Source organism: Dendropsophus ebraccatus, chromosome 5, assembly GCF_027789765.1.
Source record: "Dendropsophus ebraccatus isolate aDenEbr1 chromosome 5, aDenEbr1.pat, whole genome shotgun sequence".
In the NCBI taxonomy this organism is placed as follows: Eukaryota; Metazoa; Chordata; class Amphibia; order Anura; family Hylidae; genus Dendropsophus; species Dendropsophus ebraccatus.
Genome location: NC_091458.1, coordinates 32,800,644 through 32,820,597, shown reverse-complemented (window position 1 = coordinate 32,820,597; position 19,954 = coordinate 32,800,644). Strand labels below are relative to the sequence as shown.

At 41.5% G+C, this 19,954-nt stretch overlaps 1 protein-coding gene across 1 annotated transcript in view; it reads left to right on the top strand.

Annotated features, from left to right (window-relative positions):
- Positions 1-19,954, top strand: part of IFT88 (intraflagellar transport 88) — a 38,279-nt gene that overhangs the window by 6,391 nt on the left and 11,934 nt on the right. Inside the window, exons 5-21 of the mRNA XM_069969822.1 lie at positions 166-219; positions 1,375-1,438; positions 1,521-1,590; positions 3,119-3,209; positions 3,679-3,783; positions 4,671-4,773; positions 8,031-8,145; positions 8,340-8,571; positions 9,693-9,763; positions 10,664-10,750; positions 11,508-11,607; positions 12,751-12,837; positions 14,244-14,430; positions 14,678-14,786; positions 15,979-16,129; positions 16,978-17,093; positions 18,454-18,506. Of these exons, the coding sequence (XP_069825923.1) occupies positions 166-219; positions 1,375-1,438; positions 1,521-1,590; positions 3,119-3,209; positions 3,679-3,783; positions 4,671-4,773; positions 8,031-8,145; positions 8,340-8,571; positions 9,693-9,763; positions 10,664-10,750; positions 11,508-11,607; positions 12,751-12,837; positions 14,244-14,430; positions 14,678-14,786; positions 15,979-16,129; positions 16,978-17,093; positions 18,454-18,506 (1,795 nt within the window). The remainder of the gene's footprint in view (positions 1-165; positions 220-1,374; positions 1,439-1,520; positions 1,591-3,118; positions 3,210-3,678; positions 3,784-4,670; positions 4,774-8,030; positions 8,146-8,339; positions 8,572-9,692; positions 9,764-10,663; positions 10,751-11,507; positions 11,608-12,750; positions 12,838-14,243; positions 14,431-14,677; positions 14,787-15,978; positions 16,130-16,977; positions 17,094-18,453; positions 18,507-19,954) is intronic.

Sequence of the window (19,954 nt, the reverse complement as noted above, 5' to 3'; positions counted from 1 at the left end):
CCAGCAGAGCTGCTTGGCGTTTGCTCCCCACCAATCAGACATTGATGACTTATTTTAAGGATATTTTATTGTTAAAAACACAAAACCACTGTAAAAAAATAAGACTTAGGTTTTCTTTTAATATATTCTACTTCATATATCTAACATATTTTTTTTTTATTACAGCCTAGAGTGCACCTCTCTTCTTCTATAGGAAGGCCTATGACGGGGGCTATTCAGGTACTGTATAAAGGGTACCTGAAATGATGTAGAACAAGGCAGAAGAGTAAGGCTGAACAATCGACACACTTAAAAATACTAATTTTATATATATATATATATATATATATAATATATTACTGTGGTACCTTGGTTTAAGAGTAACTTGGTTTAAGAGTGTTTTGGTTTAAGAGCTCACAGTTTTTTTAAAATTGTGACTTGGTTTGAGAGCATTGCTTTGGTTTAAGAGCTGCTGTACTGGGTGGGAGGGGGAGTGGGGGAGGGGCATGGTCTGCATAGCGGGGTCTACAACCCTGTACTCTGACCCAGGAAGTCTCCCTCACCTTCCAAATCATAGCAGATCCACTTCAGGCTGGGGCTTGCATCAGGGGACAGGACTGTGGAGGTAATCTCTCCATAGCTGTAACCCCTCTCTCCCCAGACAGAGAGCGCTGCATGTATGTGCCCACATCTGCCCTGCTCATTCCTTCATGCTCCCTGCAGTCTCTGTCAGCCATTGTGTTTCCCATCCTCTTTATTACTGTACAGTAACTTATAATATCACATATTCTGCTTCTGAATGTTTGTTTCATTTGTTTTACATGTTATTCAGAATAATAAATCATTATTTTTGGGGTGTGGAACCAATTGTCTGCATTTCTATGATTTCTCATGGGAAAATTTGCTTTGGTTTAAGAGTAGATTTGGATTACAAGCATGGTCCTGGGACGAATTATTCTCGTAATCCAAGGCACCACTGTATATATATATATATATATATATATATATATATATATATATATATATATAAAAATATATCACAGAGCCCGTCAGCACTCATTTTGGTTTCTGACTTCCAAGTGGACCTATCAGTATGTCTTTGGAGATTTTATTAAAATATCCTCCTGAAAATAAATCGCCTTTTTACACCACAGTAACCATTATTCAGTCACATGTCTTTGTATTAGGGGGCCGTACCACTGCATAACAAGGCATATTTGCGTTCATCAGTTGGATGAGTTGGCATCAGCACTTTGTGTAACAGTACATTATAGTGGTGCTACTGTTACTTGCGTACAAGGTGGCCTAGCCTTAGTTGTAGCAGGGAACTACAATCTGATCACTTGGTGCAGAGACCACCTTATTTTATAACTTGTGTATGTATTTGTTCCGCAGGATGGAGCAGCCCGACCCCTGACATCTCTCCATGGGGCTGGGTACACTAAAGCGGTGCACCGAGGTACCTTAACATTCTTTGAGTAATGGGGAGGTAAAACTTGTGCAAGTGGCTCATTTACACAAGACTCTGCTTTTATATGCAGGTTCTTCTTTTGATCCCCTGGGTCATTCTCGAGGTCCTGCTCCACCTCTGGAGGTCAAGACTGAAGACACGTGAGTCATTGCTTGCCTCTTTATCCCTAGTAGATCATATTGTCAGAAACACTTTGTATTGTGATCGTCCGCCTTGACAAAACTTGCACTGGTATCCCAGAGAAGTCCTGTGTCATAATATAATAGTAATAGTTTATTGATATTGTATACGCTGTAACAGAAATGATTGTAAATATAGGATACGAGCCAGAATTCATTCACAAGGTTAGGATAGTGCAGTGAACACTAGGGGGAGCCATTGTATTCTGAGATTAAAAAGAACAGCTTTAGGTACAGTAAAGTGAAGCTGTTCACAGAGATGATTACATATAGGGACCCTATGCACCTATACAGCACGTTTTTATTGATGAAGAAATCTCACGTAGCAAAATACCTTGTATGATGCAATATGGTTTCCACAGCTGCTGTTTGTTGAGACTAATAGTGCAACTATAGCAGTATCCATTACCTATCTCAAGGAGTATAAGGGTATGTTGACACTGAGCAAAACAGGCGGAAAACCACGCCACGTACTCTGCTCAAAATGCCTCCTGCCTCACTGTTTCAATATCATGTCTCACGCACCTCCGCTCAAAGAATTGTCATTAAAAGCATCATGATTTCCCCCATACATTCAGGGTATAGGACCTGTCAAAAAGGTTGCCGAAGTATGCTGCATCATACTGACAGTGAGTCCATTGAGTTTAATGTGTCGATCAAGTAACTATGTTCGTTCATTTTCACAACATACGCATTTATAATGCAGGAGACCATGATTTTCAGTCAGAAAGTTCAGTCTTTAGTTCGCCAGTTTACTCCAGTGTAGGTTTATGTAAGACCAACATCTTAAAAGGAGAGGTCCAGCGAAATTTTTATTAAAGTATTGTATTGCCCCCCAAAAGTTATACAAATCACCAATATACACTTATTACGGGAAATGCATATAAAGTGCTTTTTTTCCCTGCACTTACTACTGCATCAAGGCTTCACTTCCTGGATAACATGGTGATGTCACTTCCTGGATAACATGGTGATATCACTTCCTGGATAACATGGTGATGTCACGCCCCGACTCCCAGAGCTGTGCGGGCTGTGGCTGCTGGAGAGGATGATGGCGGGGGGACACTGAGGGACACAGGGCACTGGAGGGACACTGAGCCTCCCTCTGCCATCATCCTCTCCAGCAGCCACAGCCCGCACAGCTCTGGGAGTCGGGTCGGGACATCACCATTTTATCCAGAAAGTGACATCACCCTGTTATCCAGGAAGTGACATCATCATTTTATCAAGGAAGTGACATCACCATGTTATCCAGGAGGTGAAGCCTTGATGCAGTAGTAAGTGCAGGGAAAAAAGCACTTTATAAAATACAATACAATAATAAAAATTTTTGCTGGACTTCTTCTTTAAATAAAACTTAATGTTTTCTCCCCAGTAAAACTGATGATACTTCTAAACTGATCATAATTGTCTAGAATATTTTAATAAAAAGCAAAGCTTTGATGGGGATCTAGATGTCTGATGGTCACCTCTGGGATTCTCTCTGTAGGCCAGAAGAAAAGATAAGACAATTGGAGAAGAAGGTTAACGAATTAATAGAAGAAAGTTGTATCGCCAACAGTAATGGAGATTTAAAGCAGGTGAGCGGTATGGTCGCACGGAGGTCACCAACCAGTTTATGTGTATATGATTTATCCTGTTGTTGCACTAGATACAACTTTGTAATGTATGTTATGTATGTGAATGGCCCCCTTCCCCATGTTCCCCTCCCACCCACGCTAGACTCGGAAGTGTGGTGCATTATACTTACCGCATTCGTGTCGACCCCTGGCCACCATCTTGTGACAATGACGTAATCTTCAGGAGGCCTTCCGGACCGCTCCAGCCGTCCCTCATGCCGGCCCCCCTCTGCCGCGTCATCACCTGCTCAGCCGCGATTGGCTGAGCATAATCCGGGTCTAGCGTGGGTGGGTGGGGGTACATGGGGAAGGGGGCCATTCACATACATAACACACATTACAAAGTTGTATAACTTTGTAATGTGTGTGATTTTGTGAATAAATGTTTAGCACCGCACTACCCTTTAATGAATATAATGCTGTGCCATAGGCCCTGGAGATCGCTAAGGAAGCCGGGAGGAAGGAGAGAGCCTTGGTTAGACAGAGAGAGCAGATTCTATCCCCGGAGAATGCCAACCTGGATCTCACATACTCAGTAAGTGATGATAGAGCTCACCTAATGAAAATCTCTCTCGTAATAGTAATACATAGTTAGGAAATCAGATGTGACAGCAGAATCATTCATTTATCAGGGTAATGCTGCGTTTACACGAAACAATAATTGGCCCGATCGTACGATTAACGTTGTCTGAGTAACGATTTTTCATAACGAGTTTTAATAACGATCAGCGTTTAGACGGTACCATATATCGTACGGAAAATTCGTTTTGCTATTGTTTCGCAATCGCTTAAGCCTATCTCACACATTGGTTAAATCGGCGAACGACTGTTTACACGGAACGATCTGCGAATTTTTTGCGAACGACAATTTGAGAACATGTTGTAAGATCAAAATGAACGATTTCTTGTTCGTCGTTTGATCGTTCGCTGCGTTTACACGTACGATTATCCTTCAAATTCGATCGTTATCGCGCAAATTCGCACGATAATCGTTACGTGTAAACGAAGCATTACATCACAATGCTATGTTAACACTGAGCAAAACAGGTGGAAATTCCTGTGGAATTTCTGTGGACTCGCCTGTCTTAGTGTGATGTCTCGTGGCGAGATTCCGAGCAGACTCCAAGTTGCGGGTTCCGCTTGGATTTCCGCCTCTTTTACTCAGTGTGAATGAGTCCTAATAGTATAAAGTAGCCCTCCTCCAGAAGGGGCATTGCATGGCTTATAAGACACCACACACTAGTCTGCCACTTTCCTTAAGGAGCAACCTTTTAACCCTTTAGTCCCACTACAAAGAGTCTAGCTTGGTTAATAATCCCCAGTCATGTTTCTAGGCTCTTTAAAGGACCAAGCATTGACTCTTCAGAATTTTATCCTATGTAAATCAATACATTATTTATCTATCTGTGGGTTACTTAACAGGCGCTGCTCAACTTGGCAACCCAGTATTCAGCCAATGAGATGTATGCAGAAGCACTCAATACGTACCAAGTAATTGTGAAGAATAAAGTGTTCAGCCACGCAGGTATGTACCTTGTGCTCTGCTCTATGTAGATGGGCACAGTTGGTGGCATTGTGGTGTGAACCAGAATTTGTACATTTATAACAGCTGCCTTAAAGTGAAACTTGAAAATTCTATAGGCATTCATGTTAGAAATGGAGATGCTGTGCGCAGTAATACTCTGTGCATTCGGTGGATAGAAGTCCAATGGGTGGCGTCACCCATTATTGTCCTACTTGGACTACTTATTGTCCATGTTATTCAGGAGGGGATCTCTGGATCAGCTGCACAGATCAATGTAAGGAGTATATCATTCTGTTCAGCTTCTCCACTTCACCACTTCATGCTACCCTTACATAGGACAGCATGAACCTGCTCTTTATTGATTGGCAGCCATCTTTGTATAAGCATGCGTATACAGATAGCTGTCAGTCACTGATCAGGGTCACCCACTGTACTGCTAACCCTAGAAGAGCAGGGCTTTAAATGAATAGTTTAACAAGCTAAATATCCTCGGCTTCTCCTGCTCTGCAACATGTTACTGACAGATCCAACTATTTGTTACCTGACAGGTTTCCTTTCTTTGTGATCTTACAAGCAGCAGGCATAAAAATACTTGAATTTAAAGGGGTAGTTCCACAAAAAAATTTAAATTCAAATCAACCGGTGCCAGAAAGTGCCAGAGATTTGTTGTTTACTTCTATTAAAAAAGTCTTCCAGTACTTCCCAGCTGCTGTATGTGCTGCAGGAAGTGGTGTATTCTGTCCAGTCTGACACAGTGCTCTCTGCTGCCACCACTGTCTGTGACAGAAAATTGTCCAGAGCAAAAGCAAATCCCCATAGAAAACCTTTCCTGCTCTCCACACTGAAAAGAATACACCACTTCCTACAGGACATACAGCAGCTGATAAGTATTTGGAAGACATGAGATTTTTTAATGGAAGTAAATTACAAATCTCTGGCACCAGATAATCTACCCCTTTTAAGTATCATTATGAGGTGGTATGTGTTAAGTCTGTTATTTAAAGGTGTTTAGAGATGCAGCACGACTAAGTTTGGACGCTGACACCTTGATGCAGAAATTACAACATCATTATGATCTCATGTCTGACATTCTGTATAGAATTATAGATAAATCTACTGAATTCTCTTTTCACTGAACACTCCCACAGACCGTGATGATAAACCTCAGCTCTGCTAACTCTGCACATATAAAGCATGCTGATGTATTTCATCATTTCAGACTGTAAGGGGGCTGTAGGGGGCACATGATGGAGGAGACAGAGTCAGTAGTGTTTGCTTGGCCTGGAATCACTAGGTGTTTCAGCCACAGAAATGTGACTGGCACAAGGTACGGCCTGTTCTGCATTTGAAGCTTATTTACCATCCGAACCAGAGAGCATGTGACAGGTTGAGGTAAATTTAGAAATCTTGACCAAGCTACATTTACGATAAACATGCGTTCCTGCATATAGAGACAGGGAGTTTGCACTTGTAAGCCATTGAATTATGTTTTTAGTTTGGGCCCTTAACCCCTTAGAGGACCGGGCCAATTTAAATTTTTGCGTTTTCGTTTTTTCCTTAAAAGCAGTTTCATTTTTTCACCTAGAAACCCACATGAGCCCTTATTTTTTGCGCCACTAATTGTACTTTGCAATGACAGGCTGAATTTTTTCATAAAGTACGCTGCGAAACCAGAAAAATATTCAATGTGTGGTGAAATTGAGAAAAAAAACACATTTTTTTTATTTGGGGTTTTTTGTTTTTACGCCATTTGCCCTGGGGTAAAACTGACTTGTTTTATATATGTTCCTCAAGTTGTTATGATTACAACGATATGTAACATGTATAACTTTTATTGTATCTGATGGCCTGTAAAAAATTTAAACCATTGTTAATAAATATATGTTCCTTAAAATCGCTCCATTCCCAGGCTTATAGCGCTTTTATCCTTTGGTCTATGGGGCTGTGTGAGGTGTCATTTTTTTGCGCCATGATGTGTTCTTTCTATCGGTACCTTGATTGCGCATATGTGACTTTTTGATCGCTTTTTATTACAATTTTTCTGGATTTGATGCGACCAAAAATGCACAATTTTGCACATTGGGATTTTTTGCGCTTACGCCGTTTACCGTGCGAGATCAGGAATGTGATTAATATTTTGGGTGATAACGCACGTGGCGATAGCAAACATGTTTATTTTTATGTATAACATGGGGAAAGGGGGGTGATTCTGACTTTTATTAGGGAAGGGGGCTTTTTATTGATAATAACACTTTTTTTAGGGTTAGGGTTATTCCCCCTGGGGGACTTCTAGTATAAGTGCACTGATCTCTCATTGAGATCTGTGCTGCATAGATCAATGAGATAGGCACATTGATTGCTTCCGGCTGCTGCAGCCGAAAGCAATCGAGTGCCGAGCCGGGATCAGCGTCATTAAGGCGCTGACCCCGGACGCAGTTAGATGTGTGGATCGCTCCTCAGGGACAAGGTCTCGGAGGAGCGATACACCCCGCTAGACACCAGGAATGGCTGCATTCAAGTAATCGAATGCAGCTGTCAACTTTGAAAGCTGCATCCGATTACTTTATTAGCGGGCGATCAGACCGTGCCCGCTAATAGCCGCGGTCCCGGGCTATGAGCGGCACGTGGGACTGCGGCGGTTCAGAGCACGGCCCCGCTCTGAACACATGGAGGCGGCCCTGGACGTACGGGTACGTCCAGGGTTGCCTAAGGGTTAAAGGAGAAGTCCGGTGAAAATTTTTATTATAGTACTGTCTTGCCCCCCAAAAGTTATACAAATCACTAATATACACTTATTATGGGAAATACTTATAAAGTGTTTTTTCCCTGTACTTACTACTGCATCAAGGCTTCACTTCCTGGATAACATGGTGATGTCACTTCCTGGAAAACATGGTGATGAAACAGTGCTCTCTGCTGAGATCTCTGGCCGAGACAGGAACTGTCCAGAGCAGCAGCAAATCCTCATGGAAAACCTCTCCTGCTTTGTTCCTGTCTCGGCCAGAGATGTCAGCAAAGAGCACTGTGTCTGACTGAAAATAAACACCACTCCCTGCTGGATATATAGTAGCTTATAAGTATGGAAAGACTTGAGATTTTTAACTAGAAGTAAATTACAAATCTATATAACTTTCTGACACCAGTTGATTTGAAAGAAAAATTTTTTTGCTGGACAACCCCTTTAAGGTGGAATAAAACCTAGTGACAGAATCCCTTTAAATATGAATCATAATGCATTGAATGTTTTTTTTTTTCAGGCCGACTAAAAGTGAACATGGCAAACATTTATTTGAAGCAGAAGAATTATTCCAAAGCAATCAAATTTTATCGTATGGCTCTTGATCAGATCCCTGGTGCCCACAAGGAGATGAGGTCAATGATTGTCTTCTTTTATGCATATATTAGACTTAACCTTCATACTCAGTCATTCATATACATGGAATGGTTTCTGTGGGTTGAAGCCATGCTACGCTAGATAGATTGCCATACATTTAATAACATATCTGACCTGGGTTATCTACAGAAGCTATACCCCTATAACATGTCTCTTACATCATTCTAAACAGGATCAAGATTATGCAGAATATTGGAGTGACTTTCGTCAAGACGGGTCAGTACGCTGATGCCATCAACTCCTTTGAGCACATCATGAGCGAGTCTCCAAATCTGAAAGCGGGTTTCAATCTAATCCTGTGTTATTTCGCTGTCGGAGATCGAGACAAAATGAAAAAGGCCTTTCAGAAGTTAATAGCAGCTCCTCTCGGAATTGAGGATGACGACAAGTATATTTCACCTAGTGTAAGTAGTGGTTTGCCTCGTTCTATGCTATGAAGAAATATTCTTGTTGTTTCCACTTATCTACTGGCAGATAGCACAGGAATCTTGCACTAAAGAGCCGAACCTCTGCCATTAACTAACATGGTTTTCTACCGGATTTTGCTAGCCGTTACCTTGATTTGGTGGTAATCTGTATGAATGGCTGACATTGAAGGTTTGAGTTAGGGCCAGTTTACACAGAGTAAATCTGGCGGAATTCCGTGGCATAGAGTTCAGGACTCCCGCCAGCCTCTGTGTCATACATGCACTCTGGGGGGAAGGGGGGGGGGGTGTCGGGCTTGCGCGCCTCCTCTCTCCATGCCTCTACGCTTGCAAGAACTGACTTGTCAATTCTTACACACAGAGAGAGGAGGCGCGGGCCTCCCATAGACTGCCTGTATGACACGGAGGGCTGGCAGGATTCCACCAGTTTTACTCCGTCTAAGCTGGCCCGTACAGTGGAACAGACCCAGTGTGTGATCACTGACAGCTGCACATTACATATTACTCCCATTTGCTTGACTATGTCTGTCCTAGAAGGTTGGTCTTCTCCCACTGTAGGACACAATAAATCTTCTCAACTTCCCCTAGGCTATCATTGGGCCATAGAAGAAAGAGGATATCATAGAGTGTCATTGCTATCATACAGTACCAATCAGACAATGATTCGGATGAGAGGTCCCGGCTAACAGTCTACATTTTAGTTCTTTGTAAAGGAGGTTGAGGTCAGGATGGAAACCCGTTTCATGAAGCTTCTAACACACACTTTTTGTACAGATGTCACTTTCAGAGATGGGGAATGAGCCATTCTTTATACATTACATGCTTTATCATTCAGCAGCCCCATTACCTCTTTATGGCTGACCTGTGATTACTTTTGAAGTCAGTGAGCTCTTCAGTATGACCAGACCATCATAATTTGTGTATGGAGATTGCATGGCAGTGTGCCGGATTTTATGCACCTGTTAGCAAAGTGTGTGACTGAAATACCTGAATGCAAAAATTAGGAAGGGAATAGCGGGTGGCACATATATTTGTTTCACTAAAACATAATATATTACATTTTGTTCAGTTTTCAAATCTTTTTTTTATTTTTTTTAAAGGATGATCCTCATACAAACCTATTGATGGAAGCCATTAAAAGTGACAATCTCCACCAAATGGAGCGTGAAAGGTAACCAAACCCTCTCTATTTTCATGGGGACCTCCATTGGTCTTGAGAAAGAGCTGGATGAAGTGCGTGATTGCACATTTCACTCCTTGGCTCAAAGCAGTCTCTGTCCAGGAGGCTACATTATAAGTCTATGTGGCTGCTGAAGCATCTCCCCACTCGTTCTCCAGATTGATGGGGGTCTCAGCTGTGAAGTTCCAGTCGGTCACTACTTACATGTCCTTGTACAATCAAATGTAGGCAAAGTCCGACAGCATCCAGTAAAGATTTCAAGGCTTTATTGGCACATCAGGTACATATACCAACGTTTCGACCAGTGTGGTCTTTTATCACGTATTTTTGCTTTATACACGCTGGTGGAAACATCACTATATGTATCTTATGTGCTAATAAAGCATTGAAATCTTCACTGGATGCTGTCAGACTTTGCCTACATTTGATGTTCCTAGTGTTAGTGCTGGGATTGCTGACCTGCTGGCATTCATTCTCTCTTACCATATTTTTTTGTGCACTATGATCCAAAGGTGCTGTTGGACTCTTACTTTGGTTATGTCCCTGTATGATATTAAAAGTCATCCTTCATGCTTGGTACACCTTAAGTTTATGCTTCGTAAGGATGTGCCAAATTTATCATGGTGGCTCAGGGTGGTTAAAAGGGATTAGTCTAGACCAGTGTAATTCAATTACACCGACAGGTCATGTTTTGAGGATTTGTTAAATGAACTTTGGTGACTAAATTATTAAATAATAATTTAATTTAATAATAATAATAATAATAATAAATTATTTTTGTGTACTTATTTTACACCATAGTCAAGAAGAACTGCCTTTGAATCTCCCCCATTGTGCTTCATTTGTTTGTTTTTTTAACTCTCGTGTATCTTATTTTTCATACCTTTTTAGAAAAGAATTGGCTGAAAAATATATCATGACAGCAGCGAAATTGATAGCGCCTGTTATTGAGACCTCATTTGACATTGGCTATGACTGGTAAGATCTGAAGCTTCTAATTTTGTAGTGACCTGTATTGGTTAAAATAACAAAAATAAACCCTTAAGATGGTACATTTATTTAAACATTTGACATGTTGTCCAGACGTGTCAGAAGTTTAGATCGCGCTGGGTCAGGTCTACTTTAATGTTATCAGAGAGGTTAGACATGTAACTTGATGCTTTGGGTGCCCAATGCAAGATCTGTAAATCCTTCCCCCACTGGTTCACGTCCACACCCCATGTGTCTACAACCTGACAGAGATACAATACCTGAACTGATACAATACCTGCTGTGGGCTTGTAGATCTCTTTGATATGCACATTTACACTGGCAATGCCGAATTTGCGGGTGACAATTGGCCCTCTACTATATGAGATATGATCCATCAAGTGACTCCATCCATCAGAAGCACTTTTACCTATATAGAAGCTAAGTCATGAACAAAATCACTGCCAGGTATAATCATATATTCCCAATTTTCTAAATTATTCACTGCCTGGGGAATTCACTAAAACTTAACGTTTAATAAATTACTATAAAATCTCAACTGATCACCCAAAGTGATACGAAAAAATACAAAAAGAAAACAACCATACACCAAATCCAAATGAAAAATAAAGTCATGGCATCATTATCAGTAGCATATCTCCCATTACTTCACCTTATGTTCAGTGAGGAGATATTGATGTGGTAATAATGCATAGTTGTAGTTTTGTGGTGACTGTCTAAAGCAGCGTGACCTTTGGCCTCCTAGGTGTGTAGAGGTTGTGAAGACATCCCAGTATGTGGAGCTGGCGAATGATCTGGAGATCAACAAAGCAATCACTTTCCTAAAACAGAAGAACTTTACCCAGGTATAGTCTGCATATCCAGTGATATACAGTACCTATGTAACCATTATAACTCTATCACCCCAACTATTAAAGGAATTTCTTAAAAAAACAGCAACATTTCTTTCTTAATGTTGTTTGTGTAGCACACTACCTCAACCCCACACATTACTTGTGGCATCTGGGCTGTTTTGGTAGAAACAAACCATGTTTTGTTTTTTTCTTTAAATCCTGGACACCCCCTTTAAATAATTGTTGTCTACAATGAATGTAAAAATGAATAGACTGTGTCCACCAGAGTGATAGCGCCTTATTATTACCCTCTTCCTTATTACCCTCTTCCTATTACCCTATTCCTAACAGGGTATAGAAAAAAATTTTCTTAGTGATTTGTCACTTTATATACGTTAAAACTGTTTAGAAAGTTATGGCTTATGCACAGGATCAACACACTTTGGTTTCACACAAGCATAATAAAGAAGCACTTTTACATCGGTATTATGGCTGAGAGTCTCTACCCAAACCGGGGGGGGGGGGGGGGGGGGGGGGAAGGTTAATGATGTGAGTTTGCCGCGTTAGAGTGATCTGAGACTTGTAGTGAGGCCAGAACTTGTGACACTGATGCCCCTGTTCAATATGTCCCTCCACATTAGTTAATGCCCATTTCTCAGGGGTTTAATCTTTGGTGGTAGCCAAAACGGCATAGTGTCCTTATGGGCACAGAAATCACAATACATGGACTCCCAGCAGTGACCGTCTAGCATGTGTCTATGGCTGGGATAGGGCACCTTCGGCCTTCCAGCTGTTGCAAAACTACAATTCCCATCATGCCTGGACAGCCAAAGCTTGGCTTTGGCTGTCCAGGCATGATGGGAATTGTAGTTTCGCAACAGCTGAAGGGCCGAAGGTTCCCCATCACTGGTCTATGGCATATCAGTCTCTTATTATTAGTAAGCCTAATAAAAAAAAACAACTTACAATATTTTCCTTTTTATTTTTCGCCATTTGCTTTGCATTTTCAGTATGATATGGTATGTACTTTACTGTTCCTATTGATGCTATGTAGCTGTAGTGTGTTGATTATGTAGGTTAGGGCCAGGGCCACACTGCAATGTTTTGTAACCCAATAAGATTGATTTTAACTGAGTGACTGCTGGTTTCCTTTAGGCTGTGGAAACATTAAAAATGTTTGAGAAAAAAGACACCAGAGTAAAAAGTGCTGCAGCGACTAACCTCTCATTCCTTTACTACCTGGTAAGTTTTCATGTTTCTTTTGTAATCCTAGATAAAACATTCCTTTAACATGTGCAGCTAAGTAGGGTCTAAGTTATTATCCATTATTTAGAAGCTACAGTATGTCTTATATTTATATAGGTTTTCCACCTTAAAGTGACACTGTCACCCCCTTTTTGCATTATTACTTCTCTACAAAGGTGTAAAGGGTAAATTTTGCAGTTTTCATACCTGCGCTTCCTAGACGGGGCTTCATGGCCAAAGCGCCACTTAGCTCTGCCCACACCAACACTGTATGTCCCACCTCCCACAACGTCATCAGCGCATAGGCCCGCCCCCTCGACAGCTATTGGAACAGGCCAGCCTAAAGGTCTAGGCCCCACTCCCTCTAGGTTGGCCTATAGAAATGACCGCTATGGGGGTGTGGCCTATGGTGGAGCTGTGGGTGTGGCTAAGTGGCGCTTCAGCTGTGAAGCCCCGCCCAGGTAGCACAAGCCACAGATGATAAAAGATCACTTTTTACTGGAACAAGCACCATGACGTATGATATGAAATAAGGTATGAAAACTGCTAAAATGTACCCTTTACACCTGTGTAGAGAGGTCATAATGCAAGAAGGGGGTGACAGTGTCACTTTAAGTATACGTAATGTGCTTCCTATCCTTGGACCTTCTCAGCTCTGCTTCATTATGGTCACATGATCACTTTATTATGCCCATTCATTGGTGGGTAGTGGACACCCGTGGGGTTGGCTTGTTAAATCCACAGGTGACTTTTTTTTTTCCATGGTTCCACATCATGAATGTGAAGCCATACTGGGCATATCTGTGACCTTTTGAAGAGGTCATTCCAAAGGGAGCCACTATCGTCTTCTATCTACTGGTGTCACCTGTTGCTGCAATGCTGTACAGAAGTCATATGTTGGCCATACACCTTAAACCTCTTCTGTCCTCCCCATACACACAACATGCCGAGTAAACCTTTGTTCCCTATGGGGAGGGAAGATTAAGCCGCAACCAGAGAGCTATAACAGTTTATCTCTACCAGAACAAAGGAGTAGGGCTGGTTATTTTCCATCACGACTCACCCATATCTTCACTGTTACCATCTGTTAGTGGTCGATTGATAGAGCCCCGCCCCATACACCTTATACCGGCGTGTATAAGGTGTAAGGGGACTTTTAGTTTCAGACCTAGTGGTGAAAATTAAAACTGCAAGATTTCAAAATCATTTTATAATCTAGATAGTAAAAGGAATATAATCTAGATAGTAAAAAGGAAAATTTTAAGATATGACAAAAAATTCTTATAACATCTGTTTAACAGAAAATATTAAAACAATAGGTCATTTTCGAATGACACATTCCCTTAATTTATCCATTATAAATCCATTGACCATTGTCTCTTCTGTGTCTTTATTTCTTACAGGAGAAGGATTACTCGCAGTCTGATCTATACGCAGACTTAGCGGTGACCTCCGATCGATACAACCCATCAGCATTGACAAATAAGGGCAATACAGTTTTTGTTAATGGAGAGTATGAGAAAGCAGCTGAATATTACTCCGAAGCTCTGAGAAACGACTCCTCCTGCACCGAGTCTCTTTATAACCTTGGTAAGAAGGCTTTTCTTGACCTATAAATGCGTCTTGTATACCTTAAGCAGGATTTGAATGACAGGTCTCAGCATATTTTACATTCTATAGGAAGTGCCCGATGTATTTGTCAGTTTTGAAGTATGTATACCACTATATCTCATGAGCCAAGAAAGTTTTTCAAGTCATCAGCTTCAGTTGAGCTGCAGTCTAAATGGGACTAATTTAAAGAGTAACATTTCATAAGAAGGATATTTTGTTTTCCTAGGTTTGACGTACAAGAAACTTAATCGCCTGGAGGACTCTCTGAATTGTTTTCATAAACTCCACGCAATCCTGAGGAACAGTGCCCAGGTTATCAGTCAGATAGCAAGCTTGTATCCTTACTGCAAAAACATCATTTACTAATACCAAACATTGCATTTGCGCTATTGTTTTAAACAACTTCCCTGCATGTTGTAACCTATGTGATTCCTAACTTATTTGTAAATCACCAAAAATTGCTCTTTAGGGTACAAACCCACACACCGTATACACAGCAGATACGCAACAAATACGCAGCAGATTTGTTGGTACAGATTTGATGCTGTGTTCAGTTATTTAGATATAATCTGCTGTGTTTTTGCTGCGTATTTGCTGCGTGTTTGCTGCGTATTTGCTGCGTATCGCAGCAGTAAATACGCTGCTTATACGGTGTGTGGGTTTATACCCTTACACCAGAAAAAGATCCCTAAAATCTTGACCATTAGGTGTCTTCCTTCTTTGCAATCTGCTGTCCACTGCCTGCTGTCAGGGGATTTCTGTCTCTAGTAACACAGAGACCCAAGACAAAACTCAAGAAGTAGTGCTCTGTGCAGGACAGAATGCAAGAGAAAGCCTACACTGTCTACCTGCAAGCTGAGCCAGTCTTCCTGCTAAAGATGATCCACAAAAAGAAACCAAAGCTTGCTTTTCATCTGTCACCAGTCATCACCCCATAAACTTAGGGCAGCACAAGTCATCACCCCATTGCATCAGTAATTTATTCTCTTATCCTCTACATACAGTACTGTATTGTGTAAATCATCCTCCAGCACAGGGTCGGTCTCTTCAGTGAACTTTCCCTAGGAGTTAAGATTTATCAAAATAGGAAAAAATAGAAACTGGTGTAATCTGCCCATAGCAACCATTACAACATATTACCAGAAATAAAAACTGAGCTGTGATTGGTTGCTCTGGCAGTGTACGCCGGTTTCTATTTTACACACCTTGGTGTGTTGTGTTATGCTGTGATTGACTAAAGGGAGGAAGCTCGTTTCAGGCTATCATCCCTTCTTCCAGCCAGGGAGAAGGGACGATAGCCTCAAATAGACGTTGCTCCCGAAAGTGCGCCTGCACCTTTATCCATTTCCTTTCTGTATCGTCATCGTAATGGAATAAAGTTTGAGCTGGCTTCAGATAAGAGGTGGTTGCTGGATTTCTTTGTCTACTCGTCTTGTAAGTCCTATGTGTATACAGCTTTGTATCACATACATGTCTTTTCCACAATTGATAGTTTGTTGTGCATTTACCTTAACCAAGTTTCTGTAGGTATGAAATGCTTGACGATCCTAACCAGGCGATCGAATGGCTCTTGCAGCTTATAAATATTGTACCGACGGATTCACAGGCACTTGCCAAACTTGGAGAACTGTACGATACACAGGGTGATAAGTCAGAAGCATTCCAGTTCTACTGTGAGGTATGTATTTAGTGCCGCATCGATTCAGGAATAGTTAGAAGCAATGCAATAGGTTACATTCGGAAATGGTCACTAAAACACTACATTCAATCCATTGAACCCAATGGACCTGGCAGGGTGGGGGTATGCTGCCGTATCCAGCGGCATTCTGAAATGCCAACATCCCCATAACTTATGCTGTTTAGTTAATGTAGCCTCAATAGACAACAAAAGTATGAAATTACATGATGTTCTTATACATGATTACCTTTTGTCTTTCACTTGGTTTGTTTACTTCTTCCATACGCTCTAATCATACAGTATACGGCTATGTTCACACTACGTAAGTACCGTAGGGATGACGGCCATTGTTGATCACGGGCGTGATTACTACGGTACTTACGTAGTGCTGCTGCTGAGGAAATCCTGGCTGGAGTGTATACACATAGTATACACTCCGGCCGGGATCCCTAGCGGCGCTGCAAGAAAATGACATGTCAGTTCTCTGTGGCTGCTATTCACTGAATAGGGGCCCGCAAAAACCCTGTCAGTGCACACAATGGAGCGAGCAGCTCCGGACACAGAAAACCCTGTCAGTTCTCAATATGAAGCATGCGGCTTCGGCCGCACACTACATTGTGAGCAGCAGGGAATTTGGATGCAGACGTGCACGGATGCACCCACATCCCAATTCAGCTGCAGTAAAGATGATCCAGTCGGGTCACGGAACGGCCGGTGTCATACCAAGTGGGAACATGGCCTGCGACTGATCGCTGTCAGTCAGGGCTATAATATTTATTCAGTTTAATCATTTTAAGCTTAGTGGTTATTGAAATTGCATTTATCTTTTTTTTTTCTTTTTTATCCAGTCCTACCGCTATTTTCCATCAAACATTGAAGTGATTGAATGGCTGGGAGCCTACTATATTGACAAGAAGTTTTGTGAAAAAGCAGTCAAGTACTTTGAGAGAGCCGCACTTATTCAGTAAGTACACAGATTTACCCTGGTGATTATACAGATTCATACAGATGAAAGCTTAGCAACTTGCAGCAAACCTTTCTTCTTTGCATTGTTAGTACAAATTGCATACAATTTCCAACCTTATACATCAATGTTCACATGGACTCTTTCTTTACGTCTGACATCTCACAGATCTTTGTCCAGTCTAACGAAGCCAGAAGAAGGATAAGTCATGCTAGGTTTCAAAGGTTGTACCCAAAACATAGCATGACGTGCACTTCTTCTGGCATCCTTAGCCTGGATGGAGATCTCTGCTACGATGTATGACCTTTAGAGCTCCCATGCCGAACGTGAAAACCGTGTCCACGGGAACATCGTCTCTACCTTGATGTATAAGGTTGGAATTTGTATGTAATATATACTAACAGTGCAAAGAAGAAAGGTTTGCTGCAAGTTGTTTTGTGTCTTTATTACATATTGGAACAGTGGGGTACAGCGACCCTATATTAGACACATACACCCAAAGGAGAGAGAGTGGTGTGTTTCTATGTTATTGGACCACTGTCTGAATTGGTCACATTCATTGAGGGGACTAGCAAAACGCTATAAACAACACAAATAATATCTGTCTGTCTTCTCCCTTATTCATAACTACCTTACAGACACACATGTATCAGCTTTGCTAGTCCCTTGTATGCAATGAATTAGATATGTGTATATTAAATAATAAAATACATGAATCCAGCTTCTGTTCACGTACAGGCATATGGTTATGTGCACTGACTTACTGTGCCCCCCTGTAGACAGACTTAAAATATTATAAATGTTGCATTAATGAAAGGAGATCTGTAACTTACTGATGTTTCTGCTATAAGTAAAGCTGAACCGGCTCCTGTTCTGAACCACAATATGCACCATGTTGGCTTGAAATGAATGTGCTGCATATAGGCCTGTTTGTTGTTGCCGCTTACAGGTTCCCTAGGGAGATCTATGTCAACAAACCTACATTGTGACAGTGCCATATAGAGGAAGATAGTGTATGTAAGCATATATTACTAAATGTCTTGTTAGTTTGTAACATAACCGATATGAAGAGGCAAGCTAAAGTCGTTTTTATAAACCATGGTGATATGGTTGACGCATGCTAGATACAGCCATCTTTCTTTATGAGATAGCCCCTTCGGTCATCATTCATAGAAATAGCATTATGGTGAGTTTGGAAATGTCGGGAACTGGACACAAAGCTTCATGAATAATTGTCAGATTCTCTCTCTGTCTGTAGTCCTCATACATGGACCATTCAATGTGGAGGGGGGTTTATGCTTTTTATTCCATTTAGAAATTAGCGTCACTGTTATTAATCTATATCTACCATCTTGTACAGACCCACGCAGGTGAAATGGCAATTGATGTTGGCAAGCTGTCACAGAAGAAGTGGTAGGTATCCTCTTATGGCGATTGCTTATGGATGGTGTTTTGTGCTACAATAAAATAATAAAAACTCGTAGGGTTGGGAAATAATAGTTTGTCTACATCAGAATAGCTAAAGTCCAATGTAGGCATTGATTTATGTAATACTAGATTTGAGCGAACCTCAAGCACATTCAGGTTTGTCCAAGCCAGAGTGTTTGTCATTTGACTCCTGGTGCCTGGAGAAGCTGGATACAGCCCTAGGGAGTCCACCTTGGCTGCAGCAGGAGCCTCCCCCTCTGCAGTAGGACAAATAGATGGTTAATCCTAGCCCCATGGTTGAACCTCACCCCTCAGCAAAAAAATTAGATTGGCTCAGCAGATGATTAACCCTTCCTAAAGGACTAGAAAAAAGCACAGCTCAACCCCTGTCCTCAGGTTGTGTGTGGTATTACAGTTCAGCACCCAAACTAAGGACAGGAGTGGCGCTGTTTCTGGAAGAAAGTAGCCATGTTTATCTAAGCCTGAATAATCCCTTTAACTTCAGGATTTCTACAAGACTGTTTCAGGAACATTCATAAAATCCTACAGTCTGTCCAAAGGCCCCCAGAAACGTCATCTATACACACAGATTTCGGTGAAACAAGTCGACTGTCTAGTGGTGTATGAGGGCCTCTCCTCTCGGAAGAGCATTATGACGTCCTTATACACACAAAGGATGGCTTTCTCTCCTCTTCCCATTGAAAACACATGTACACTCAGCCAAGTACAGCATGCATGTGTATTGCCAATCAGAAGGAATATCTGATGGCTGTAGAAGTGTTTTATTAAAGGGAACCAATCACTCTAATAATGCCCAGGGAGAGGTCCCGCCATGTCAAAAATCTGACAGCCAGCAGGGGAGAAAATAGAAAGCAACCTTCCCCTGCTCACAATGAACAGCTTGAGCGGTCCAAGGACCCCCGCCGGAAGGCATTTTCCCCCTGAGTTGCGATGACGTCATGACTTGGGGGAGAGATGTCAATTACACATTTGGAAACATGGGGCTTGCATGGGGGCTTTATTACATCGTACGTATAGCTTTCTGGGCATTTTTGGAGTGATTGGTTCCCATTAAGGTATATTGCCAACTATGGGTGACATGATTTCTTGTTCATTTCTAAGCTTAGTGCTCCTATAATATTAGTTAAGTAGGACTTGTAATAGCTACGGAAATTCAGTGTAAGGGTAGATAGGCCTTATGGTTCTCACCAGATGTGGACTTGGATAGACACCAACCTATTATCCACAGCAGACGTCACCATAATCTGCAGTGAGAATGAATTAACCCATTCAGGGATACAAAGCTGATTTTGATAATGTGGTCCTCATAAGGTCTTAATGTGTTCTGTAACAATCCCCATGTGTATTTGCATTTCTTTCACCTTCATTTGTCTCTCCATAAGGTCCCCATACACTTTATACTCCATTTTATG